The following is a 25889-nucleotide window of genomic DNA, read 5'->3' as shown; positions in this document are numbered from 1 at the left end:
ATGGCCACCACTTCACTTGCATTAGTCACTCTCACTTTCGGCCTTAATAGGCTGCTGGGAGCAGGATCCACACATCAGCAGGTCTGCAGGTGCTTGTAGGGAAGGATGATGTCTGCACTGGTCTAATTGGGTTGGGAGAGTAATACGGGCTGTGTAGTATGTGAATGTGATGCTGCCCTGGCAAGTTCATCCTCTTCCCAGAGGTGCACAGGACCTGACTGGCACCCTCTTGGGGCTCAGCACTCTGTGCAGGCAAGGGTCAAGTGGAATCCAATAGACATTTCAGATCAGTACAATTTATTGAGCACCAACTGCAAAAAGGCTGTATGTTAGAGCACAGAGGTGAGTAAGATAGCCTGCCTTCAAGAGGCTTACAGTCTAGCAGGAGACACCCACCAGCTTCTGGTCCATTACTGTACATAATTAAGATAAAACCAAAGGGTGACATTCCAGAGCACCTTACTTAGCTTGAGCCAGGTCAGCCAACTGCCCGAAGGAAAACAACGCCAGACCAGGGAGCACTGGGGAAGGCACAGAGGTGAGACAGCACAGGATCCACATTGTACTGCAAGTGGAGGGACAGGAGGCAGAGGGGTGGGAGATAGTAGCTACACAGGGTGTGGGGAGAATGAAAGAAAGCCCTATGCGGAGGTGGATGTTCCCACAAGCCCACCTCCATCTGGCCATAACACTCCCACACATGATTTGCACTGCACCCTGGCAAAGGCTTCAACCCAGGGGACAGCCCTGTCTGAGGGTGATGCACCTGGTCCAGAAGGGAGATCTGACCATAGTGGGGCAGGTGCTCAGAGAAGGCTCAAGCCCAAGGAACTGTTTGCCACCTAGCTGTAAGCACTGGTGAGGGCCAGGGACACTGTAGACACTGCTCTGTGATGATTCTGGGGAGGAAGAGCACCTATGAACAGTGGGCGCTTCTTTCCCTCTCAGCCTCAGGCAGGACACACTCCAAGAAAGAGCAGGTCCAACACAGGGGCCAGGCCCAGATTCACTGTGCATGTGAGTGTGGAAGGTGTGGTATGGTTCTTGATTTAGACCTCCAAGGAGGAAGAGACCTGGGGCTCCCTGCCTTGTGTGCCCAGTTATGGGGAAGGCAGAAGGTAGCGGGTGAGCAGATAGAGGAGACTGACAATACCAGCCAGACCCGTGAGGACCCCAAGCCTCAGTGGCAGGTACTCCAGAGATCGCTCCAACTTGGCATGCAAGAGGACAACCTGGCGTTTGGTGATGCTCCACTCGCCAGAGTTGTCTAGAACATGGTCGGCCATGCGGGCTTTGTCCTTCAGGGGCAGCTGGGCCTTGATGCGCGCCTCTGCGTCCTCACGGTTCAGGCTGTTCCGCTTCATCAGCCTTGCCAGCTGAGTGTCTCGATCACTAAGTGAAAGGCCAAAGCGCATGGTAGGCAGCTGGGTCAGACACTGCTCAGAGACAAGAACCTCCCTCAAATCCTATATTGCTCTAGGTTACTTAGGGACCCTCAGCCAGGAAAGGAGGCCTGGAAGCTCACTGGCTCCCTCCTACCCTACTCTTTGTAAGGGCCCTATGAGACATCTAAGCCCCCAACACCCACATAAGGACAATTTGTTGCTTTGCTGTCAGGGCTGTTTTCCCAGATATAATCTAGAAGGAGTTGGTCGCCTGGAATCAGCTGCATCTTAGATCCCTATGTGGGTGACCTTTACTGAAACTTATCCTTGGAGACCTGGACCTGCAGTGGCAAAATTAGCTCCCTGGGCCACATCAAAGGCCTTTCTCCCTGCCCTCTTCCCCCACACTTACATATTTATGGCAAAATGACTGGACCAAGATGGTGGCTCTGTGCTGAATGCCACTAATGAAGAGGGATGGGCATGTCCCAGGCGCTTCAAAGATGAGCAAGAACTCCAAGTGTTGACTCCCTCCATCTTGGCGTAGGAATAAGCACTGCAGAGCAGGCTCAAGTATTTTCTTCCCCTATTATCACTATCTAGGTCCATGAAACAAACTCCCTCTCTTGCCTATGGCCACAAGAGACCCCCCAAGCTCAGCTGGCTGTGAATGGTCCTAGAACAGGACCACTAACTCTATGAGCAACCCCAGCCTCCCAACACACAAGAGGAACAGGCTGCAGCAACTGTTTTCCCCCATTTGGATCTTTCTGACTGTCAGTTGGTGTGAGTTTTCTCTACTAGAGATTGGCCTGGAAAAAATGGCTTAGTGGTTAAGGTGCTTGCCTGCGAAGCCTAAGGACCCAGGTTCGACCCCTGAGACCTCAAGTCAGCCATATGTACATAGGGCTCATGCATCTGGAATCCGTTTGCAGTGGCTAGGGGCCCTGATGTGCTCATTCTCTCCCCCTCTCTCATAAAATGAATGAATGAATAAATAAGTAAGTGAAATGAGAGGATTTACCACTTCAGTCCTCCTTCGCTGACCCTGAAGCATAGACCAAACAAAGTCAGACACATATAAAGCCACCCTCTATGAAAATTAACCATTATGGAGGACGAGTGGGGTTGCTTCCTGCCAGGCTGAGAACAGGATCATATCTAACCTTAGCCAGGGCCACACCTGGATGTAGCTAGGGAATGCAGAATGGAGAGGGCCCAAGGCTATCTGGGAGAGCATGCCCATGGGAGGTGTGGCATGGACCAGAGGGCTTCCTGAGATGTGAGGACCACACCTCCGAGAGCTACTCCTGGGGCTGAGAACTAGGGCTGCAACCGTGAGGGCCTGATGCTGTTTGCATGTATGGGATTTTCACTCATTCCCTCAACTGTCAGATTACTCAAAATCAGTCATGCCTAGGTATGATCACTCTTCAGGAAATGTTCCCTATTATCTCAAATGCACCAGGCATTTGCCAGGCACAGACCCTTTTGGTAAAAACTAATCACCTATGCCTCTGACCTTGTGGGAGAGGTGTAAATCCTCCTGTGCTGAAAGTGGCGCACAAATGGCGCCCAGAATTCTGGCAAAAGTCCCTCTGCCTCATGAGGGAAGCTGAAAATCTGGAGATCTAGGCAGACTCCGCAAAGCCCCACTCCCCTGCCAGAATTCACAACTACCTCTGCACCCCACAGAGACCAACCTCAAAGGCAAGTGCAGGAAGAAAAGGCAGCATGAAGAGCAGGTGGCAAGGGCAGGCGCGGGTTACTTGGGAACTCTCGCCTACACTCTTAAGATCTAACCTTTGGTTATATTAATTTTAATTAATTTATTTACTTAAGGGGGGGGCAGATAGAGGTAACGGGTGCCAGGGCTTCCAGACATTGCAAACGAACCCCAGACCCATTATACCACCTCATGCATCTGGCTTACATGGATCATGGGAAATTGAACCTGGGTCCTTTGCTTACGCAGGCAAGCACCTTAACCACTAAGCCATCTGTGCAGCTCCCCAGAAAAACCTTTTTGTTTTTTTTGGAGGTAGGGTCTCATTCCAGCCCAGGTGGATCTGGAACTCACTATGTAGTCTCAAGCTGGCCTTGAACTCACACCTATCCTCCTACCTCAGCCTCCCAAGTGCTAGAATTAAAGGCATGCACCCACCATGCCCAGCCTTGTTTTTTTTTTTTTTTTTTTTTTTTTTTTTTTGTAAGCAGAGAAAGATAGAGAGGAGACAGACAGACAGAATTGGTTTTTTTGGATCCCCAGGTACAAGGTTCCAACTGTGTTACTAAAGCAAAGTGAATACCAGGACTTATGGGGTCTACCTTGCCTCAGCTTATATCTTAAGAAACTGGGAACAAATAACTCAAAAGAGGCTGGAGATGTAGCAGTCATCTTAAGACTTAAGACACTTGCCTATCATATGAAAGTTCCTAGGTTCCATCTTCAGCACCACAAAAAGCAAAGCAAAACCAGAGAGGTTGCAGGTTTGCATGGGGAGGAATAGCCCACTGGAGAAGCTGAGATGCCTTTATTCCCCACACCAAGCTCGTGGGATTCAGACTCAATTTAAAGTGACAGCCTGTGGGGAAAATGGGTGAAGGACAGAGCATTTCAGCCCCCTCCCCCAGTGTGCTCCCCGCATTAATCGAGAGCCACCCTGAGCCCAAAGTACCTGCAGAACCAAGGACCACCTATGTGTCTGCTGTACTTGTGGGTGGCATCCACGAAGTCTCTAGGAAGCAGAGACAGCCTCATCTCTCTCACCCTCAGGGATTGTGACTCATTTCTCAAGCAGTTTGATTTCCTTGTTTGCCAAACCTGGATTCTGGTTTGCTTCATATCCTGGGGGATTCTGAGAAAAAAACTCCTTCCTTAGGTGGCCTAACAGCTGCTGCCTCCATACAGCTCTGCCAATGGGTGACTCCAGTCAAATTCTGTAACTGACCCCTTCAATTTCCTCTGTGTAACTCAAGAGCATCCCTCTCTGCTCTGAGTTCTTCATGTTGGAAGGTGAGAGTGAAACAGTAATTGTGGAAGTTGTTTGGAAAGCCAAAGTGCTATAGGAGGAAGGGGCAAGGCCTAGCATCTGGGCGGATGTGCCTCCGACAGCCAGCAGGGGGAGCCCTTCCCAAACACTAGAGAGGCCTGGGCCCCCTCACTCCCCACACCTGCCCTCAGGTAGATTGGGATCAGACACAGGCTTGTGGTTTTGGCCACTCTGTCTGCCTCAGAGGGCAGTGGTATTTCCCAGGCCTTACCCTTAGCACACCCTTTCCAGCCCAGCACAGGCCTCCCACTCACCAGTACACAACCACAGTGTGCCTCATGTACTTGAGCAGCTTCTTGGTCTCAAACAGCAGGGGGATGTCCAGAATGGCATAGCGGAACCCTGGGGAGAGGGCAGAGAACCTCAAGTTCAACCCTGCAAGCACTGACCAGCTTCACCATCACCTCTTAGAGTGCCCCAGTAGATGGGAGACCTTCCAGGACAGATATACCCTGAATGCCAGCCAGTTCCAATGCTATTTAGAGTAGACTACTGTGGAAAAACAGTTCTGATCAGAGAAGATCTTGGACAAGGGCTAGCATTTGTTCTGGCCTTGCAAAGTAGGGAGACACTGATACTTGAAATGAGAGGTTGGAAGTAAAGGGCTTGGAATGAGGACCAGCAGAGCCCTCACAGCTGGAAGGTTCTCCTGTGGGAGGCAAATGAAGAGCTTGAGCACAGGGAAGCAAAGCTGACAAACACAGAGGATTTACCTTACTTTGATCTTCAACCCCAAGTTATTTCTGAGCACAGAAAAAACAGCCAAACTTGTAGGAGACTGGGAAGAGTTTCTAAGAGTAAGCTGGGCCTCTTCTACTCAACTTCATTCCCTGCTGGCTTAAAAAGGCCTCAAAGAGGGCTGGAGAGATGGCTTAGCAGTTAAGGCGCTTGCCTGCAAAGCCTAAGGACCCAGATTCAATTCTCCAGTACCCACATAAACCAGATGCATATGGTGGCACCTGTCTGGAGTTCATTTGTAGTAGCTAGAGGCCCTGGCATGCTCATATTCTCTCTCTCTCTCAAATAAATAATAAAGAGCTGGAGAGATGGCTTTGCAGTTAAGGCATTTGCTTGTGAAGCCAAAGGACCCAGGTTCAGTTCCCCAGGACCCACATAAGCCAGATGCACAAGGGGCACATGCATCTGGAGTTAGTTTGCAGTGGCTAGAGGTCCTGGCATGCCCATTCTCTCTCTGTCTCTCTCTCTCTGCTTGCAAATAAATAAATAAATAATTTTTAAAAATCTGGTATTAGCCGGGCATGGTGGCGCATGCCTTTAATCCCAGCACTTGGGAGGCAGAGGTAGGAGGATCACCGTGAGTTCAAGGCCTCCCTGAGACTTCATAGTGAATTCCAGGTGAGCCTGGGCTAGAGTGAGACCCTACCTCGAAAAGCCAAAATAAATAAATAAATAAATAATCAATCTAGTATTGTAGTTGGGTGTGGTGATGCACGCCTTTAATCCCAGCACCCAGACGGCAGAGGCAGGAGGATCACCCTGAGACTATACAGTGAATTACAGGTCAGCCTGGGCTAGAGTGAGGCCCTACTTCGAAAAACAAAACAAAACAAAACAAACAAAAAAAAGCCTCAAAGAGCCAGGCCTGGTGACACATGCCTTTAATCCCAGGTCTGGGGAGGCAGAGGTAGAGGATCACTGCTGTGAGTTTGCAGCCACCCAAAGACTACATAGTGAATTCCTGGTCAGCCTGGCTAGAGTGAGACCCTACCTCAAAAAAAAGAAGAAAAAAAAAAGTGACACATACACACACAAAACAGTGCCCAAAGTGATGCAGGGGATGGGAGTGACAACTCTGGCTGTTCTCCAAGACCTGGGATTCAGGAAGCCTAAAAGAAGTTGCAGTTGATGAGAAGGTTAAGAGAATGTGCTCTGTTGACAACACCTTGATCTGTGACTTCAAGCCCTTAACAAACCCTTTGCATGAGTGAAACACCAGCTTCACTGGGTGACAAGAAAGAAGTAAAGTAGCTCCAGTTGCACGCACCCCCACCCCGCCCATGGTGAAGAGCCCTCTGTATGATGGTTGTTACTGCTCTTGCTCCTGGGAGGAGGGAAGCCAGCAGTAGTCTCCCCAGCAGGCCCCCCCCCCCCCACCACATACACCTGACCTCCTAACTCACCCTGGCTAGCTCAGACCAGAGAAAAGACCAGATCCTCCCTGGGCCTCTTATCTCCAGTTCCTGCTCCGCTCCCATCACTCCCTCCCCTTTCTCTGTCCTTTCTCCCGGTCTCTCTCGGGATCTAGTGGCCAGCTCTTTGGTTCAGCGGCAAAGGGCTATTCAGCTGTCACATCGCTCCCGCTTGATAAGCCCTGCAAACTATCCTGACTCTATTAAGACATCCGCCTGCCTACGCAGAGACCTCCCCAACAGCTGGTGATCTTATCTGACGTTTGATTATACCAACTTTGACAGTTGTATTTGTTATACTCATCAGGGAAAAACTGGGACTGTGGAAGCCACAGCTGTCGTCCCCATTTTTCACCTTATCGAGCTGAAAAGAGCTTTCTGGCTTTTATTTAAGCGCTGGTGGTTGGGGAGGTGGGGGAGGCTGAGTGGATGACACAGTGGGAGAGCTTCGGAGCTGGTGACATTATCCAATGCTTACTTTCAGAAAGGGAGAGCCGCTGGCGCCTCGCTGCCCTGCAGATGACTTGGAACTGGCCGGGGAGCAAATGCAAAGGGCAAGGAGGAGCAGCAGAAGGTTTGGGCGGGGGCGGGAGACGGAAGCGGGAGACGGGGGAGGGGGCGGGAGTGGCAGACATGGCAAGAGGACAGAGGCAGAGTCCACATTCTTCTTGAGAGAGGAAAAGGAAGCCGTGGCAAGGTGTCGCTGGGACCAACAGCACATGGTGGTCTGGGGCAACAGCAGACGCTGGGAGCTAACTCCAGCCCCACCCGAGCTTAAGAGGGAGGGCAGGTGGGGTCAGGAGTATGGATGTTTGCCAATTCACTTCCTTCTGGAAGGAGGTATTGGTCAGAGAACAAGGGGAGGGGAGGTCTACCTAAGAACCTATAGCATGATGCATGAAGACTCTGGCCATGGTTACAGCATGACAACCCAAAGAAAACCTAAAAGGTTCCCTGTCTCCTCCACAAAATAGTCTCCTCATCACAACCATGTGAACCAGGACACCAGGCCTTCTACTCAGGGGTCCAGGATAGCGGACAAATATACCAGAAGCTGATGGGAAAGTCTTCAGGGCCCTAGGCCAGGCTCTCTGCCATCCTACCTTTCCTGGTGGTTGGCTGACACTAAGATCACCCTTGCCCACTACTAAAGAACAGCAGAAGCCCTGGCATATGCCTTGGGAGAAGATTCTTGCCATCTTACCACAAAGCCCTTCCTTTCAAATACCCCCCTTCCCTTCAGTCTTGGTCCGTCGCTGGTTGTCCACACACCTGCCAGATAACGACTCTATGTGGAGTCCTCACCCTGGAGATGACCTTCCTTGACGCTTCTCTCTCTGCTCTGGCAATCTAGGTCCCTGGCCAATTTCCAAAACTTAATGTAACTGGTTTATACTTGTGTGATCATTGATGTACGCGTGCAGTCTTGCTACAGTTCTCCAAGATTGGCACTATCCCAACCATGCAGCTGAGGAAACAGGGGGTTAAACCACTCACCCAAGTCAGAGCTAGAAAATGTCAGTCAGGACTTGACCTGAAGTCTATGACTTCATTATTCATCAGCTACCATAACTCCTGTCTCTACTGGGAAAAATCAACTTACTTCCTGGGGACCATGGTTCCAAAAATGTCATGTATTCTTCTCTTTAAACTGTCAGGTTCCTTAAGATTTAAGACATGTGCTTCTTTTCCCTGGGGCTGGCATGGGGCTCTCTACAGAGGGGAGTACTGGTAGTTGATGTGAACTCAGCAGCCTGGAAGCTCAGCTCCCCAGCACAGGGCCAAGCTTGTGCAGAGAAAGGTCCCAGCTCTACAGGGAAGGGCGTGTCCTCTACGCCCCCAGGACCTTACCACGGAGGAAGTACTTGAAGGTCTCCTTCATCATTTCCTTGCGGATCTCAGGGTGAGTGATGGAGTTGAGCAGTTGCCGCCGGTCAGGCTGCTTAAAGATCAGGTCCCCGAGGGCCTTCCGATCTATGTCACCATTCTCCAGCAAGACCTCAGTACCAAAGGCCTCCACAATACGCCGGTGGGCAGGGTATCCTGGCTGGACAACTGTGGTATGAAGAGAAAGCTAGGTCACTCCCAAGCTTCCAGCTGGCCAGAAGACCCCAAGTGACTGGAGGCAAAGTGACTGGGGAGAACTCAAGGATGCTTCTTTCACTTGAAGCCAAAACAAAATGTGGGAAGGGAAAGTGGTCAGGGAAGGAGCAGAGCTCTAAGAATCTCCCAGGCAAAGGAGGGCAGACTCCTACGGAGAACAGAAGAGTCTAGAGGACAAGCTGGGTCAGAGGCAGGTCAGGAAAGCCCCCTTTTCCTTGAAGGCCCCAGAGAACCACATAGAGAAGGGGATTAGGAATGAAAGGAAGCACGGGGGAAGTGTATGCTACAAGTCCCCAACCTGCCCCTTTTCCAACTCACCATGCCGGGCAATGACATCCACATCAATCACGGCACAGCCCAGTTGCTGGAACACCTGGATCACGGAGCTCTTGCCTGAGGCAATACCCCCTGTGAGGCCTACGAGGAACATCTTCCCAGGAAAGGAGATCAGCCACACAAGAAGCCAGGAGCTGGACAGGAGGGCACGCCCACCAAGCGAACCAGAGAAACCCCAGAAGGACCTGCTGGCAAGAAGCAGGCAAGCCTGGTTAGCGCTGGGCCACACGAGCTGGGAGAGGTGGAGAAAAGGGAGACGCAACAGGCCAGGGAGGGGCCAGTCCTAGGCTCGGGACACTGTGGGGCTATTTCTAACAGGAAACTATCCAGTATTCTTTTTATGTGTGTATGTGGTGATAAAGAATGAACCTAGTGTCTTATACATGATGGTCAAGCTCTGTGCCAAAACTATTCCCCAGATCTTACAGGGTCTTATTAAGGTGCCCAGGCACACCTTGAACTTGTTATCTTCCTGCCTCAGCCTCAAAAGTAGCTAGGATCACAGGCCTGTGCCACCATTCCCATTTCCTCCAATATCCATCCTCCCTTCCATTCTCTCTTCTTTTTTGGATAGGGTCTTAGGTACCTAAGCCTGGCCTCCAACTTGCTATGTAGTGAAGGATGACCTTGTACTTCTGATTTGCCTGCCTACAACTCCTGAAGGTAGCATTAAAGGCATGTACCACCATGCCTGGTTTTATGCAGTGCTCAAGATCAAATCCAGGGCTTCCAGCATGCTAGGTAAGCATTCTTCCAACACAGTGACACCCACAGGCACTCCTTTGGTATTTAAGAAGCACTGATAAGGGCTAAAGAGATGGCTCAGTGGTTAAGGCACTTGTCTGCAAAGCCAAAGAACCCATGTCTGATTCCCCAGTACCCAGTAAGTCAGATGGACATGGTGGTGCATGTGTCTGGAGTTTGTTTGCAGCAGCTGAAGGCCCTGGTGTGCCCATTCTCTTTCTCTCTCTCCTAAAATAAACAAATAAAAAAGTATTTTGCTGGGCATGGTGGTGCACACCTTTAATCCTCCCAGTAGGACCATTGTGAGTTCAAGGCCAGCCTGCACTAGAGTGAGTGCCAGGTCTGCCTGGGTTAGAGTGAAACCCTACCTTGGAAAAACCAAAATAAAAATAAAAAACAACAATAACAATGATACAGTAGTCACAGCACAGGACGGGTTCATCAACCAGCAAAGTGAATTGGCAGAAGGCAATCCATCGGTGCTGTCAGGCAAAGTTCTTTCTGGAGGGGCAGGAGCATGCACAGGCCTGCTTTGTACAGGAAAGGAGACTGCTGCCTTCTCTTGCCCCAACGACCCCTTCCACACACAAAGTGCAAAGTTTCCACTGCCCACACTGCCTTGAGCACCAGTTCTAGGAGCATCTAGGTAGCTGTCTAGAATTGGACACACAGTCCTTCCAACAAGAAGAGGCCCAAGGGCTGGAGAGATGGCTTAGCGGTTAAGCACTTGCCTGTGAAGCCTAAGGACCCCTGTTCGAGGCTTGGTTCCCCAGGTCCCACATTAGCCAGATGCGCAAGGGGGCGCAGGCGTCTGGAGTTCATTTGCAGAGGCTGGAAGCTCTGGCGCACCCATTCTCTCTCTCTCCCTCTATCTGTCTTTCTCTCTGTCTGTCGCTCTCAAATAAATAAATAATTTAAAAAAAAAAAAAGAAGAGGCCCAGGATGAGAGGCGGTAGAGGTGGAAGTGATGTCAGCTGGAGTTGATCGTCAAACTGAGCAGAAGCTGCACAAAGGTCAGAAGCAAGGACGACTTTCCACAGGATTGGTGGGGGGGGGGGTCATGTTACACCTGAAATCTAGCACTCTAGAGGCTGAAACAGGAAGGTTGCAATGAGTTTAAGGTCAGCCTGAGTTATGGAGTGAGGCTTTGGCTAGAGTGAGGCCATGTCTCAAAAAAAGGAGGGGCGGGGGGAGGCTGGTGAGATGGCTCGGTGAATAGAGCTTGCTGTCAGTTCCAGATACTATGGCCATTTTCTGTCATCCCAGACTTTCCTGGAAGCTCAGGGACCTGCTGGCCTGGTTAACTTGGTGAACAATCAAAAATGAGAAACCCTGCTTCAAAACCAAGTAGATGGAAAGGACCAAGCAGGGAAAGTTGTCCTCTGACATCCATGCACACTGTGATACATGCCTGCAGTCACACAGACCTACAAAAATATGCACCCCATGTGGTGGTTTGATTCAGGTGTCCCCCATAAATTTAGGTGTTCTGATGAAGATTTGGGAATTAACGCCTCTCGGAGGTGGTGTATTGCTGGGGGTAGGCTTATGGGTATTATAGCCAGTTTCCCCTTGCCAGTGTTTGGCACACTCTTCCATTGCTATTGGCCACCTTACGTTGGCCAGGGGGTGATGTCCACCCTTTGCTCACGCCATCGTTTTCCCCTGCCATTGTGGAGCTTCCCCTCGAGCCTGAAAGCCAAAATAAAGCTCTTTTCCCAGAAGCTGCTCTTGGTTGGGTAATTTCTACCAGCCATGCGGACCTGACTGCAGCACCCCAGAAGTAAGCTACTTTCAGCTCCAGCTCTTCCATTTGCAGTCCATACAACCTGGAGGAGGTCACCTGCCTCTCAGAACCTGTGTGCTCAGCCATACAATGAACAGCACCCAGGGCAGTGAGAAAATGCATGGGAAGCCTATTGTACACTGCCCGAAGAGTGGCAAATACATGGCCCACAAATGAAGTGACAATGGTGACGTAGGATGGAAAGTAAGGGTTGAAGCTATGTGGTAAGGCACAGCTAGAGAAAGAATACATTTCACAAAGTGACATTCCATGTCTGCCACCTCAGACTGTCTCTCCCGCAGCAAACAGAGCTCCTATATCTGGGACACTGTGCCCAGGTGGAAACACAGCAAAGGCCTACCCCTACCCTTGGGTATCCTACTCTTCCTACAAATCCTTCCCCAAGAACCTGAAATGTGTCAGGACCACTTTTCTTAGAAACAGCAGATTTACTGCACTAATTACACATCACTCAGGTTCATACTGAAATGACTTTGTCTCCCCTGATAATGTACTAAATGACCAGGGAGGCAGCAGCTTGAACATGGGCTGAGGGTGGTGTCTGGCACAGGGTACAAGGAAACTAAGTAGAAGTTTATTTTTATTTACCTATTTATTTACTTGACACACACACAGGGAGAGAAAGGACAAGTCAGAGCCTCCTGCTACTGCAAATGAACTCCAGACACACGCAACACTTTGTGCCTCTGGTTTTATGTTAGTACTGGGGAACTGAACCCGGATTATCAGGCTTTGCAAGCAAGCATCCTTAACCACTGAGCCACCTCTCCAGCCTGAACCCGTTAGTTTAAATCTGCCTAGGCTCATCCTCACCCAAGGGCCAGAGACACAGAGAATACCCACCACAGATTCAGTGTCAAACACAGACACCTAGAGAATAGCTCATTTGGTAGAATGCTTGCCTAGTATGCACAAAGGCTAGGATGGATCCCCAACACCAGCATAAAAACAGGTACAGTAGCACATGCCTGTAATCCCAGTACTTGGTGGATGCAGGAAGATCAAAAGTTCAAGGTCCAGCCAGGCATGATGGCACATGCCTTTAATCCCAGCACTCAGGAGGCAGAGGTAGGAGGATTGCCATGAGTTCAAGGCCACCCTGAAACTACATAGTGATTTCCAGGTCAGCCTGGGCTAGAGTGAGACCCTACCTCGAAAAAACAACACAACAACAACAACAACAAAGTTCAAGGTCCTTCTTGCCTTCATAATGAATTCAAAGCCAGCCTGGGATACATGAGGCCCTGTCTCTAAATAAAAAAAACAAACAGTTAAGGACTGGGACCACTGTAAGATTAAATTAAAGTTGGATAAACCATATGGAAACCTAGTTCCTTGGATAATGGCACACCCAGAAGCCACAAATTGTCACTAGAAAAATTTCAGTGCCAGGGGTGGTATACCATCCACTGAGTTGTTGGTCAGAGAGGTCCCTGATGCCCCCAAAACATTACAGGCCATTGCTGAGGCTCTCCAAGACCCTACTGCTGAAGATTCCACATGCTTGGGCTGTAGGTCACTGAGAAATCAAGCTGGAGCTGAGCTGGAAACTCTGCCCTGTGGAACAGTTGACAGAAAGCTGGAAAAAGGACTGGGCATGGTGGTGCATGCCTTTATCCCAGCACTCAGGAGGCAGAGGTAGGAGGATCACCATGAGTTCAAGGCCACCCTGAGACTACATAGTGAATTCTAGGTCAGCTTGGGATAGAGTGAAACCCTACCTCGAAAAACAAACAAACAAACAAAAAGCTGGAAAAAGCTACACTGCATGCAGCCCTGTGGGAGAGAAAAGTCATCAACGGTGGTAAATAGCAGTGGACCTTAAGATTGGCCAGCTACTACAAAATGGTGCTATAGTGGCGTGTCTGTTATGGGGGATACTTACTAATTAGACTGGAGGCCCACTCCACGGGAGGGAATATACATGTCTGGTACTGAAATCCTAGTCAAAAGCTGATAGCAAGAGAAGTCATGATCCCTAGGGGAGTAACACCTGCTGTTGTCTGGCTAAATGCATATATTACACCTACCAAATTAACCAGTAAGCACTTCTCTTAAAGTTCATACCCATATATTAATGCTACTCTTACTTTTGGTTAGAGAAGCTTCTCAAGAGAAAAAAAAAATTATGTATCTTGATTCTCAGCAAATGCTTGATTTGTGTGTCTATTTTATAAACTGGGTCATAAAAACAAACATTTCTTGGGCAAAAAGTTGTTTTCTTGTTTTGTTTTGTTTTGTTTTTTTCCGAAGTAGGGTCTCACTCTAACCCAGGCTGACCTGGAATTCATCATGTAGTAGCAGGGTGGCCTTGAACTCACAGTGATCCTCCTACCTCTGCTTCCCAAGTGCTGGGATTAAAGGCATACATCACACGCAGGGCTTGATTTGATATCTTCTTCTGCAGAATGGGAGCAAAGGGTCTTGTGTACAGTGACCATGACACAGATATAAACTGCAGGCTCTTAGGGCAACCTAATGAATAGATGCCCTCTTGGGACCTTGGACTGCCATCTGTGTAAACAGATAGCTGCTCGGCCTCCGTGAGTAAGGCTGGGGGGACTGAGGAGCATGAGCTCAGGGAGGCTCTGAGCTTCTGGCCTGAAGGGCTGGTAAGTACCAGCTGCTCCTGTCCAGTAAGCCCCTGAGTGACTCATTCCTTCGCCCGCCAGCTGTCAACTGAGTTCCTCTGTGCTCTGCAACAATAGTGCTGGGGACCTCTTGGGCAACCCAGGGAAACCACTAGTCTTGCACCTGCAAAGATTTGAGACAAACAGTGAAAATAAAGGCAGCTGGAAGTAACAGAGTGCTAACAGGGGAGCAGAAGCAGTTAGGTGGTGCTGGCCCTGGACAGAGAGCCCCTTCCCACTTGTACAGATCCGGCTCAGACCAGAGAAAGCATGGCGGCAGGTGAGAACCAGATGTTCAATCAAGGCCTGGCATGGAAGAAACCAAGGCTTCCAAACTGCCTCCAAGTCTCACCCAAATCTGAGTATCTTTAATAACCTGTATTGTCAAGCAAGCCATCATTTTCCAGCAATCACTTATTTCCTGATCCACTACCACTGCCAGAGACAGCAGGACCTCATGCACTCCTAAGCCTGAATAAATATGACTTCTCTAAGATATAAAAAGCCAGGTTCCATTCCAGGCCCTGAATCAGAAACACTGGCTGAGGGAATGTTGCGGATGGCAGCTGAGAGGGCTGGGTCCCAGTCTCTGAACTGCTGGAACTACCTGTGTGCCTGTAAGGGTAACTCACCAGCCTAACCCAGTGTCAAGTGCTCTGCAAATGAGAAAGAGTCGAGTCCCAAAGGCCTTGCCTTCTCTGGGCCTCAGTCTCCACATCTATAAACAAGGGGACTGGGCTTCCCATGCCAATGCAGCACCAGACCCTGCAGGAGAAAGACTATCATGGGTTCTTTCAACAGATGCTTGCCTGGTGAACAGAGGGATGCCATGACCAATGGAAGCCTGAGGCATTTCTGAGGCTGTTTTCTGAGCTAGATTGCCTGGAGGACAGCTAATGCCTGTTGTGGGGAAATGGAAGCTGGCACCTGGAACTAACCCCAAGTGGAGGATCCACCAGCCAACATGGGGCTCACAGAAAAGGACTCTGGCCCCAGGGGAGCCACAATCACTGCTTCTTTCTTTTTCCCCTGTCCTCCACGTCAGTGGGAAGGAACATGGTACAAAGAAAAGGGAACACAAGGACACTGAGGTAGAAAGGTGGTGTCTACATTAGGAATCTGCTGTGGCCCAGAGACCTGGGAGAGGAGGCAGGCTCCAACCCATTGTGCTCCATAAATGGTGGGCTCTTCTTCTCACTGAGCTGCCTGCTTCAAAATGACTTCCCGTTCTTTCCTCTTAGCCCAGAGAAAGACAAAGGAGGGACATTTGGTAAGAATTCTCTTGGAGCCTACTCAGACAGGGTTTTTCTTAGGGAAAAAAGAGTGGGTTGCTGCTATTCTAACTCCACAGGCCCGCACTGTATTCACCAGAACCTACTAAGCTTCTCCCCATGGCAGCTCAGATTAAGACTTACAGGCTCAAAAAAAAAAAAAAAAAAAAAAAAACTTACTGGCTTTTGATCATGTCACCCTAGCTCCTTAAAGACTGCATTGCATTATTCCCCCTTGCCCAATCCCTTAGAGGTCTGCGGGTCCTGGTAGATCTTCTTAGTCACTTCCTTCATGCCCTGTGTTTGTCACACCAGCCATCCTTGTCACTATCTTGAGTCTTCAATGCATGCTGCTCTTTCTCTAAACTCATTGTGCCAACTGACCCACACCAGGCAAATGAGTGTGGCGTGGGAGGTGACGCTCACATGTAATGATGGAAATGGGAATGGTAGCAAAAGAGATGAGCACCATCATTTTGGTTTGTGGAATTTTTAAAAATATTTATTTATTTATTTGACAAAGAGGGGGAGAGAGACATAGACAATGGGTGTGCCAGGGCCTCCAGCCATTGCAAATGAACTCCAGACACATGCGCCCCATGTGCATCTGGCTAACGTGGGTCCTGGGGAATCCCTCCAGACCCTATTTATTTATTTATTTATTTAAGAGTGACAAAGGAAGAGGCGGGGGGGGGGGGGGGAATGAGTGCACCAGGGCTTCCAGCCACTGCAGACGAAATCCAGATGCATGCACCCCCTTGTGCATCTGGCTAAGGTGGGTCCTGGGGAATTGAGCCTCGAACCAGGGTCCTTAGGCTTCACAGGCAAGCGTTTAACTGCTAAGCCATCCCTCCAGCCCAAGCCCCTATTTATTTTTGAGGTAGGGTCTTGCTCCAGCTCAGGATGCCCTGGAATTCACTACATAGTTCTACAATGGCCTCAAATTCATGGCAATCCTCCCACCTCCGCCTCCTGAGTGCTGGGATACAGGTGTGTGCCCTCACGCCCAGCAAACACCATCATTTTGAATGAAAGACCAGACAGGTCTCTGAGCCAGGGCTTGAAAGCAGCATGAGGGCGAGTCACAGTCGTCACCTGAACCCCTAACTAACAAGAGACCTTCTGACAGTGCTTGCTTCTGTATTTTCTTTCCCTTTTTTGTACCCAATAAGTGTCATATTGTTCTTTGTATAATTCTTAATTTTTAAAAAATATTTTTAATCATTTGCAAGCAGAGAGAGAAAAAACAGATGGAGAGAATGGGCACGCCAGGGCCTCTAGCCACTGCAAATGAACTCCAGATGCATGTGCCACCTTGTGTATCTGACTTTATGTGGGTGCTGGGGAAACAAACCAGGGTCACTAGGCATTGTAGGAAAGCACCTTTAACTGCTGAGCCATTTCTCTAACCCCTGTATAATTGCTTTTTGTTTTATTTTACCTTTTTTTTTTTTTTGAGGTAGGGTTTTCACTCTAGTTGGGGGTAACCTGGAATTTACTATGTAGTCTCGGGGTGGCCTCAAACTCACAGTGATCCTCCTACCTCTGCCTCCCAAGTGCTGGGATTATGTTTTTTTTTTTTAATATATGCTTATTTATTTGAGGGAGTGAAAGAGGCAGAGAGAGAATGGGCGCACCAGGGCCTCCAGCCACTACAAACAAATTCCAGACACACATGCCACCTTGTGCATGTGCCTTTTATGTGGATACTGGGGAATTGAACCTGGATCCTTTGGCTTTGCAGACAAGTGCCTTAACTGCTAAGCCATCTCTCCAGCCCCCCCCCCTTTTTTTTTTTGGTTTTCCAAGGTAGGGCCATGCTCTAGCTCAGACCACCCTGGAATTTACTATGTAGTCTCAGGGTGACCTCGAACTCACAATAATCCTCCTACCTCTGCCTCCCAAGTGCTGGGATTAAAGGCATGCACCACCATGACCAGCTGTTAGTTTAAAAAAAAAAAAAAAAATATATATATATATATATATATATATATATATATATATATAAATAAATTTTTTTAGGGGTTGGAGATGGCTTAGCAGTTAAGGCACTTGCCTACAAAGCCTAAGATTGCATGTCTGAATCCCCAGGTCCTGCATAGCCAGATGCACAGTGACACAAGTGTGTAATGTCACACATGTAAACAAGGGGGCACACATATTTGCTTCTTTATCTCTCTGTGTGTATGTCTCTCTCTCTCAAAAATAAAATGATAAGACTGGGCATAGTGGCCCACACTTTTCACCCCAGCATTTCGGAGGCAGAGGTAGGAGGAACACCATGAGTTTGAGGCCACCCTGGGACTACATAGTGAATTCCAGGTCAGCCTGAGCTAGAATGAGACCCCACCTGAAAAAAAAAAAAAAAAAAAAAAAAAAAAAGAGATGGCTCTCTTTCAGCTTGTGTGTGTGTGTGTTTACCTGAGTGAGAAGGGAAGGAAGAAGTGGTACACCAGGGCTGCCACAAACAAACTTCAGACACATGTGCCGTTGTGCACCTACCTGGCTTTACATGAGTGCTTAGGAACTGAACCTGGACCTTCAGGCTTTGCAAGTAAATGCCTTTAACTTCTGAGCCCTCTCTCCAGCTCCTACCTGTATAACTCTTTTGAGTGCTGCATACCTGTCTCTAGCATCTTGCATGACGTCAGCCCAAGGTCTCACTAAGTCTATGACATTGGTCAAGTTACCTAGCTTTTGAGTTTCTTCATATGCAAAATGAAACTAACAGCGCCCACTTCTCTACCAAGTGCTTACAACAGTAGCTGGCCCACACCAAGTACTCCATGCCTGCTTTTGTAATGGGGAAGCTGGGGTTCTGGAGTGCTTCTCAGAACCTCAAGCCCTGAGTTTTTATCTGTAAACTAATCAAAGATTTGGCAATTTTAGATTTAAGAGAATGATTTTTAAAATATTACATTTTATTCAGATTTTACAAAGGAGTGCAGAGAGGGGAAGGCTGGGAGGTAAGACCCTACATCAAGGGGAAAAAAAAAAGCAGAGGGTGGGATTCATTTCCTAGTAGGTCTGTATTGTCATTAGAGTTGCTTGCAGCTAGCAAATCACTCCCCCAAAGGAAACAAAGCACCCTATGAGCTACACAGAACAAGGAACTGATATCTGAATGGCCACTCTCCCTTTCTCCCCTTGGGACAGGTGAGGACTGAAGTGGGAAGCTGTTATATTGCTTCATATCCCCTGATCTGCAGCCCTAAACCTGCCTGCTCCTGCCTGGCCAGAACCTGGCTGCTCATTAGCTTGCAGCTTAATTCTCAGGATGTCACACTGAGTGTATATGGCCAGCTAGTAGCTTCTCCTTTGAATTGCTTTCCAAAGGGGATGTATCTATTTTCCTCAATGATCAATATAATCATTCATGAAAACGAGTCATTCCTGCCTTGGGACCCAATTATTTTCTGTTGGAACCAATGGCTGCAAAAATATATTGTTTTCCACTTAACTACTAAGTGCTATTTTTATACATTTTCCCCATTCCTAATCTCTCATTATTAGTAAGGAGTTGCTATTTAAACCCAGAGTCCAACTACTCTTTTCTGCTAGGTCCATTAAATTACCACCTCCTCCTGGCTGCCAATTATCTGGAGAGAGTGGCAAGAATGGGGGGAGGCGAGGGGCAATGATGTGACTGGGGTCAGTCCTCTCTCCTTCCTTTGGCTAACAGCAAGGAAGAGAGGGAGGTGTCAAGTCTCTTTTCTGCTACAGTACTTCCTACACACAATCACTCCTGGCAACATCTAAGACGGGCAGGGCTGCAAGGGCTACACTGCAATGCTGGTATTAATCACAACAGGCCCAGAGAAGGACCACTGTCGGTGGGTTTCCAGTCAGAAGGACCTCAGGCAATTTCCTTTAACATTTAGAATTTCTCTTTGCGTAGAAAGAAAATGGGACTAATGGGCTAGAGAGATGGCTTAGCGGTTAAGCGCTTGCCTATGAAGTCTAAGGACTCCAGTTGGAGGCTCGATTCCCCAGACTCATATAAGCCATTATGTACAAGATGGTGTATGCATCTACAGTTCGTTTGCAGTGGCTGGAGGCCCTGGCGCGCCCATTCTCTCTCTCTGTCGTTCTCAAGTAAATAAAAATAAACAAAAATTTAAAAAAGAAAATGGGGCTAATAATGACTACTGATAAGTCTTCACGGCTCCCCCTCACCCAAGTATGGTCTCACTCTAGTCCAGGCTGACCTGAAATTAACAATGCAATCTCAGAGTAGCCTCCCCTAGTGCTGGGATTAAAGGTGTGATCCACCATGCCCAGCTGCTTTTTTTTTCCCCCATAACGGTATTGACAGAAGTGGTTAAGAGGGCATGGTAACCTCATCTTTCCAATTTAGAGTATTCATTTGCAGTGGCTAGAGGCCCTGGAGCACCCATATATTTATTCCCTCTCTCTCTCTCTCTCTGCTGGACATGGTGGCACACGCCTTTAATCCCAGCACTTGGGAGGCAGAGGTAGGAGGATCACTGTGAGCTGAAGGCCACCCTGAGATTACACAGTGAATTCCAGGTCAGCCTGAGCTAGAGCAAGATACTACCTCAAAAACAAAAATTAATCCCAGCACTCAGGAGGCAGAGGTAGGAGGATCAACCTGAGTTCAAGGCCACCCTGAGACCACAGAGTGAATTCCAAGTCAGCCTGGGCTAGAGAGAAACCCAATCTCAGAGGAAAAAAAAAAAATTACCCTGAGACTACATAGTGAATTACAGGTCAGCCTGGGCTAGAGTAAAAACCCTACTTCGAAAAACAAAACAAAACAAAAGCGAGGTTTAAACTGTTAAATAAAAATTGGCTCATTTTTCTTTCCAAAGGATTTGAGAAATCAAATCAAGTCATTATAATTAAATTCCACTGCAGACTTAAATGAATAACAAGTCTATTTTAAACTATCAATATTTACAATTAAAGGGAAATCATATCCACTGCAATTACTGAGACTTTCAGAGGAAAAATTTGAGCTGCCAATCTAAAAAGGTACCAGCTGGATAATTTCAAATCAAAACTAAATTTACACCAGGCAAGGTGGCACACACCTTTAATCCCAGCACTTGGGAGGCAGAGGTAGGAGGATCACTGTGAATTCTAGGTCAGCTGGAGACTAATTCCAGGTCAGCCTGTGCTACAGCAAGACCCTACCTCAAAAAACTAAAACGGATGAACAGATTACTGGGGGTAGAATGAGTGAGGCTAGGGGAAGAGAATGACTGAGTAAAGGAAGAGTGAAGGGAGCGTTAACCAAAACTTAAGAGGTATGGTGGTGCATGCCTTTAATCATAGCACTTGAGAGTCAGAGGTAGGAGGATCACCATGAGTTTGAGGCCACCCTGAGAATACAGAGGAAATTCCAGGTCAGTATGGGTTAAAGTAAGACCCTACCTTGAAAAACAAAACCAAAAAACAAACAAACAAAAAATTAAGAGGATATGAATAAGCCACATGGAAACCTACTTTTTTTGAACAATGGCACATACAGAAGCCACAGATTGTTAGTAGAAAAGCTTCAGTGCCAGGGATGGGATACTTTCCAGTCAGTTGTTGGCCAGGGAGGTCCCTGATGCCCCTAAAACATTACAGACTATTGCTGAGACTCTTGGTTTCCCACCAGGAATAGATGCTTAGACCCTATTGCTGAAGACTCTACATAATTGGGCTGCAAGGTCACTGAGAAATCCTGCTAGAGCTGAGCTGAAAACCTCCTCCATGTAGACCAGCTGACAGAAAGCTGGAAGAAGCCACTCTGCATGCAGTTCAATGGGAGAAAGAGAAATCACCCGTGAAGATACTCAACAGTGGACACTGCAAGCCTTATATTTGGCCAGCCAGGCCAAATGAGCCAACGGGTGCAATAGTGGCATGTCTGTTACATGGGAAACCAACCACTCTAATTGGACTGGAGGCCTGCTCTACAGGAGGGAATACATGCCTGGTAATGTAAACCTATGACAGAGAAGGTCATGAGCCCTAGGTGTCTGGCTAAATGCATATATTAGGCCACCAAACTGCCCGGTAAGCACTTCTCTTAATGTTCATGCCCATATATTAATGCTACTCTCACTTTTGGTTATAGAAGCTTCCCTTTTCAGATGGTGGTAACCTGTGGGATGACCCAGAAGGCAACATGGTGCTGAGAAGTGACAGGAGTGCTCAGCACTGAACTATCTCCATCACACCCTCCAAGGCTCACGGTCCATTGAAGAAGAGATGGTGGAAAGAATTAAGAGCCAGAGCAGGGCGTGGTGATGCACGCCTTTAATCCCAACACTCAAGAGGCAAAGGAAGGAGGATCACATGAGTTTGAGGCCACCCCGAGACTACACAGTGAATTCCAGGTCAGCCTGAGCTAGAGTGAGACCCTACCTTGAAGAAAAAAAAAAATGATGCTCTTGGGAGCAGAGATGGCTTAGCAGTTAAGGTGCTTGCCTACAAAGCCTAAGGACCCAGGACTCCCCAGAACCCATGTAAACCAGATGCACATGGTGACCCATGCATCTGGAGTTCATTTGCAGCAGCTAGAGGCCCTGGTGTGCCCATTCTCATTCTCTCTCTCATGAAATAAAAATTTAAAAATTAAAAAAAAAGAACACTTTAAAACTCTTTAAAGGTCTCGCCTTTGTTGAAGAGAAAAGAAAATTTGGTGGGAATCTAGAACTCTGCTAGAGGAAGATCTGCCCATTTTTATTCACCAACCTGACCTCCAACTTTTCACCTGTGTCCCTTCTGTTGCCTGGACAAATCAATCCAATGTACTCAGGTGAAGTCAGCATTCTACCTCCACAACATAATAAAACAAGCTTTTTTCTATTAACAATAAATACTCATCTGAAAAATTTTTACACAACCCCAGACCTACAGGTATATGTAACAGGCATGCAAATCAAATATTGTTTATGAGTCATAAAGAAATTTATTTTAAAACAATTCTTTGATATACATATGATATTAAAATTTATTAAAAATGAAAGCAAAGTTGCATACTAAGGAGATAGATGTGTTATTTTACATAAATAATTAAATCTTGAGCAGGGCATGGTGGCACATGCCTTTAATCCCAGCACTAAGGAGGAAGAGGTAGAAGGATTACCGTGACATCACCTTGAGACTACATACTGAAGTCCAGGTCAGCCTGGGTTAGAGCAAAACCCTACTTTGAAAAACCAAAAAAATCAAAAGAAAAATAATTAAATCTTGGGCTAGAGAGATGGCTTAGCAGTTAAGGAGCTTGTAAAGCCAAAGGACTCAGGTTCGACTCCCCAGGACCCAAGTAAGCCAGATTCACAAGAGGGTGTTTGCACCTGGAGTTCATATGCAGTGGCTGGAGGCCCTGGTGCACCCATATTCTCTCTACCTGCCTATTTTTGTATCTCTCTCTCAAATAAATAAATAAAAATAAAATACTTAAAAAAGAATTAAATCTTGACTGGATTATTTGATATTGCATGAGAGCATATTCAATATTTTTCAGTTGACTGATTTTTTAATATTTATGAGGCAGATAGAGATAATGGACGCACCAGGGCATCCAGCCACTGCAAATGAACTGCAGACACATGCACCATCTTGTACATCTGGTTTATATGGGTACTGGGGAATCAAACCTGGGTCCTTAGGGTTTCCAGGCAAGCACCTTAACCATTAAGCCATTTCTGTAGCCCACTACTATTTTAATAACATCAGATAGTTGGGTATAGTGGCCCATGCCTGTAAACCCAATACTTGGCAGCATGGTTGGATATCGTGGCTCATGGGTGTAATCAATCCCAGTGCTTGGCAGCATGGCTGGGTATGGTGGCTCATGCCTGTAATCAATCCCAGCACTTGGGAGGATGGCTGGGAATGGTGGATCATGCCTGTAATTAATCCCAGTACTTGGGAGGCTGAAGCAAGAGGATCAGTGAAAGTTTGAGGCCAACCTAACTAAGGGGATTTCCTGTCACACAAGGCTTTTAGTTTTTACAATTAAATGAGTTTCATAAAGTACATACCTCCTATTGACAGGAGCAAACTTGTCAAAATACTGGTTTTATTTGAAAAATTTACAAGTCATTCACAAATTCTTTGTGTTTATTGCAGTATACTCTATGCATGATAGTAATATGTCACTGCTGTTTGGCTACTGTCAAACCTTCATCAGACATGCAAGTTTTTTTTTTCTTTTCTATTCTATTCATTTTTTTTGGGGGGGGGTAGGGTTTCATCCAGCCCAGACTGACCTGAAATTCACTATGTAATCTCAGGGTGGCCTTGAACTCGCTGGGATCCTCCTACCTCTGCCTCCTGAGTGCTGGGATTAAAGATGAAAGTTTTTCTTTTTGTTTTGGTGGTTTTTCAAGGTAGAGTCTCACCTCAGCCCAGCTGACCTGGAATTCACTATGTAGTCTCAGGGTGGCCTCAAACCATAGGTGATCCTCCTACATCTGTTTCCCAAGTGCTGGGATCAAAGACATGCACCACCATGCCCGGCTCACACGTGCAAGTTTTCCATAGCATCACAATTATAAATCCATTAGTAAATTCACACTATAAAATAATTCTTTATATTTTCTCTCTCTTGTTAATTTAGGCATACTACAAACTAATAGTAAAGATTCTGTCACATTATCGTTTTTTTTCTTAAATGTCCTTTGTCTAAATCTAACCACTTAGGACTGGGGATATAGCACAGCTGATAAGGAAACCCTGGGTTTGGAGGGTATTACCATGGGATATTTTTTATAATCATGGAAAATGTTAATAAAAATTGTGAAAAAAAAAAAAAAAACCTGGGTTTGACGGCCAGTCTGTACTGTTCCTGCAGTCTGTACTTCCATTCCTCAGGAGGTGGGGGCAGGAGGATCAGAAATTCAAGGTTATCTTGGGCTACACAGCTAATTCCAGGCCAGCCCAGGGCTACAAGAGACCTTGTTTCAAGACACACAACTCCCCCCCACATACACACACTCATGCAAACAGCCTTAATCAAGCTCACTCAGGATGAGGGAGGAAAAAATATAAAAGTAGGAAGGGAACTAATTTGGAAAAAGGAAGGGATTCAGGAATCAGTGGGTGGGGGAGGAAGGGGTAATGGGGGTAAGTATGACCAAAGTACATTGTACATAATGTACACGAATGAAGTTGTCAAAAATAAATTTTAAGGAGCTAGAGAGATGGCTCAGCAGTTAAGGCGCTAGCCTGCAAAGCCTAATGACCCTGGTTTGATTTCCCCAGTACCCATGTAAACCCAGATGCACAAAGTGACGCATATATCTGGAGTTCATTTGCCATGGCTGCAGGCCCTTGGTGGGCCAACTCTCTCACACTATCTGCCTCTTTCTCTCATTCTTTCAAGTAAATAAATAAAAGCCAGGCCCAGGTATAGCTGGCGTGGTGGTGCACACCATTAATCCCAGCACTCGGGAGGCTGAGGAGGATCGCTGTGAGTTCGGGGCCAGACTTAGACTGCACAGAGAATTCCCGGTCAGCCCGAGCTAGAGCGAGACCCCCACCTCGAAAAACAAAGAAAAAGTCTGGCCACACAATTGTAAAGCGCTGGCTGGGACCTGGGTTTGAATGCAGAATTTCCATCCCTCTCTAGGCATCAACGTTTGCCCCGTTTCCACGGCCGTACCGGGGAACTAACACTCTGCTCGGTGGGTTTGCAGCAGGAAGCGCGGGTCTGCGCCGGGGTGAGCTCCCCGCAAGCGCTGGGGGAGGGGGGGGGGGAAAGGCGCGGGCGACGCCCGCCGCGGCTCCCGCGTTCGGGCCCAGGCCTCGGGCCCGCGCGGCCCAGCCCGGCCCGCCTCCTCCCCGGGGGTTGGCCCGCTCCCGCCGCGCGCGCTGGGCTACGTACCGGGATTCTGACTCGGCCTCGGCCACAGCCGCCCGCCCAATCTCCGCCGCGCTTACTGGCTCACTCCTCCGCACGCGGGCGGGCCTCGGGCGCGCGCACGCAGACCGGACGTCCGGCCGCCGGAAGGGGCGGGGCCCGGGCGCGGCGGAGCGGGGCTCGGCAGCACGCGGCGAGGGGGCGTGGCCGGGCCGGGCCGCGCCGCGCGGCGGCGGGGGTGCGCAGTCGCCGAGTCCTAACTTTCCACCGCGGTTAACCGTGCGCCTTTCTTCCCTGCCAGGCTTTAAGAGCGAATGCTGTTGTCTACGCCGTTCTGTACAAGTGGTGACATATTCAGAGGCTAATCCCTGGGACCTCACGTACGAAGTCTTTTGTTTGCAGAGCCCACGTTTGTCCATGTTTACCGCTCATCCTGTCTCCTCTTAAAGCAGGGATAATTACTATTGTGCAGCTGTTTTTTGTTTGTTTGTTTGTTTGTTTTGTTTTTTAAGTTTATTTATTTGAGAGAGAAAGAGAATGGGCGTGCCACGGCCTCCCGCCATTGCAAACGGACTCCAGATTGCATG

The 25889-nt window shown here is 48.1% G+C and overlaps 1 protein-coding gene across 2 annotated transcripts; it reads right to left on the bottom strand.

Moving 5' to 3' along the window:
- Positions 1–276: 276 nt before the first annotated feature.
- Dcakd (dephospho-CoA kinase domain containing) lies at positions 277–25430 on the bottom strand. Of its 2 annotated transcripts, none has more exons than XM_045159586.1 (5): positions 25327–25430; positions 9010–9212; positions 8440–8643; positions 4693–4780; positions 277–1392 (listed from the first exon to the last, which is right to left on the bottom strand). In XM_045159586.1, exons 2-5 carry the CDS (start codon positions 9119–9121, stop codon positions 1101–1103), a joined length of 696 nt encoding a protein of 231 aa, XP_045015521.1. In that variant the 5' UTR covers positions 9122–9212; positions 25327–25430; the 3' UTR covers positions 277–1100. The 2 variants fall into 2 exon arrangements, with proteins under 2 accessions (XP_045015521.1, XP_045015522.1); XM_045159587.1 differs by having other exon boundaries at positions 9010–9215; positions 25327–25426.
- Between the last annotated feature and the right edge of the window lie 459 nt (positions 25431–25889).

This window comes from Jaculus jaculus, chromosome 9 (assembly GCF_020740685.1).
Source record: "Jaculus jaculus isolate mJacJac1 chromosome 9, mJacJac1.mat.Y.cur, whole genome shotgun sequence".
In the NCBI taxonomy this organism is placed as follows: domain Eukaryota; kingdom Metazoa; phylum Chordata; class Mammalia; order Rodentia; family Dipodidae; genus Jaculus; species Jaculus jaculus.
Note: the sequence above shows the minus strand (reverse complement) of the source record. Positions and strands in the feature narration are given on the sequence as shown.

Excerpts from the sequence above, each read along its gene's own strand:
- Dcakd (XM_045159586.1), bottom strand. The coding sequence starts at position 9,121 with ATGTTCCTCGTAGGCCTCACAGGGGGTATTGCCTCAGGCAAGAGCTCC. Across the intron at positions 8,644-9,009 it reads GGATGTCATTGCCCGGCATG|TTGTCCAGCCAGGATACCCT; the intron begins GTGAGTTGGAAA and ends TTCATACCACAG. Across the intron at positions 4,781-8,439 it reads CTTCAAGTACTTCCTCCGTG|GGTTCCGCTATGCCATTCTG; the intron begins GTAAGGTCCTGG and ends CCCTCTCCCCAG.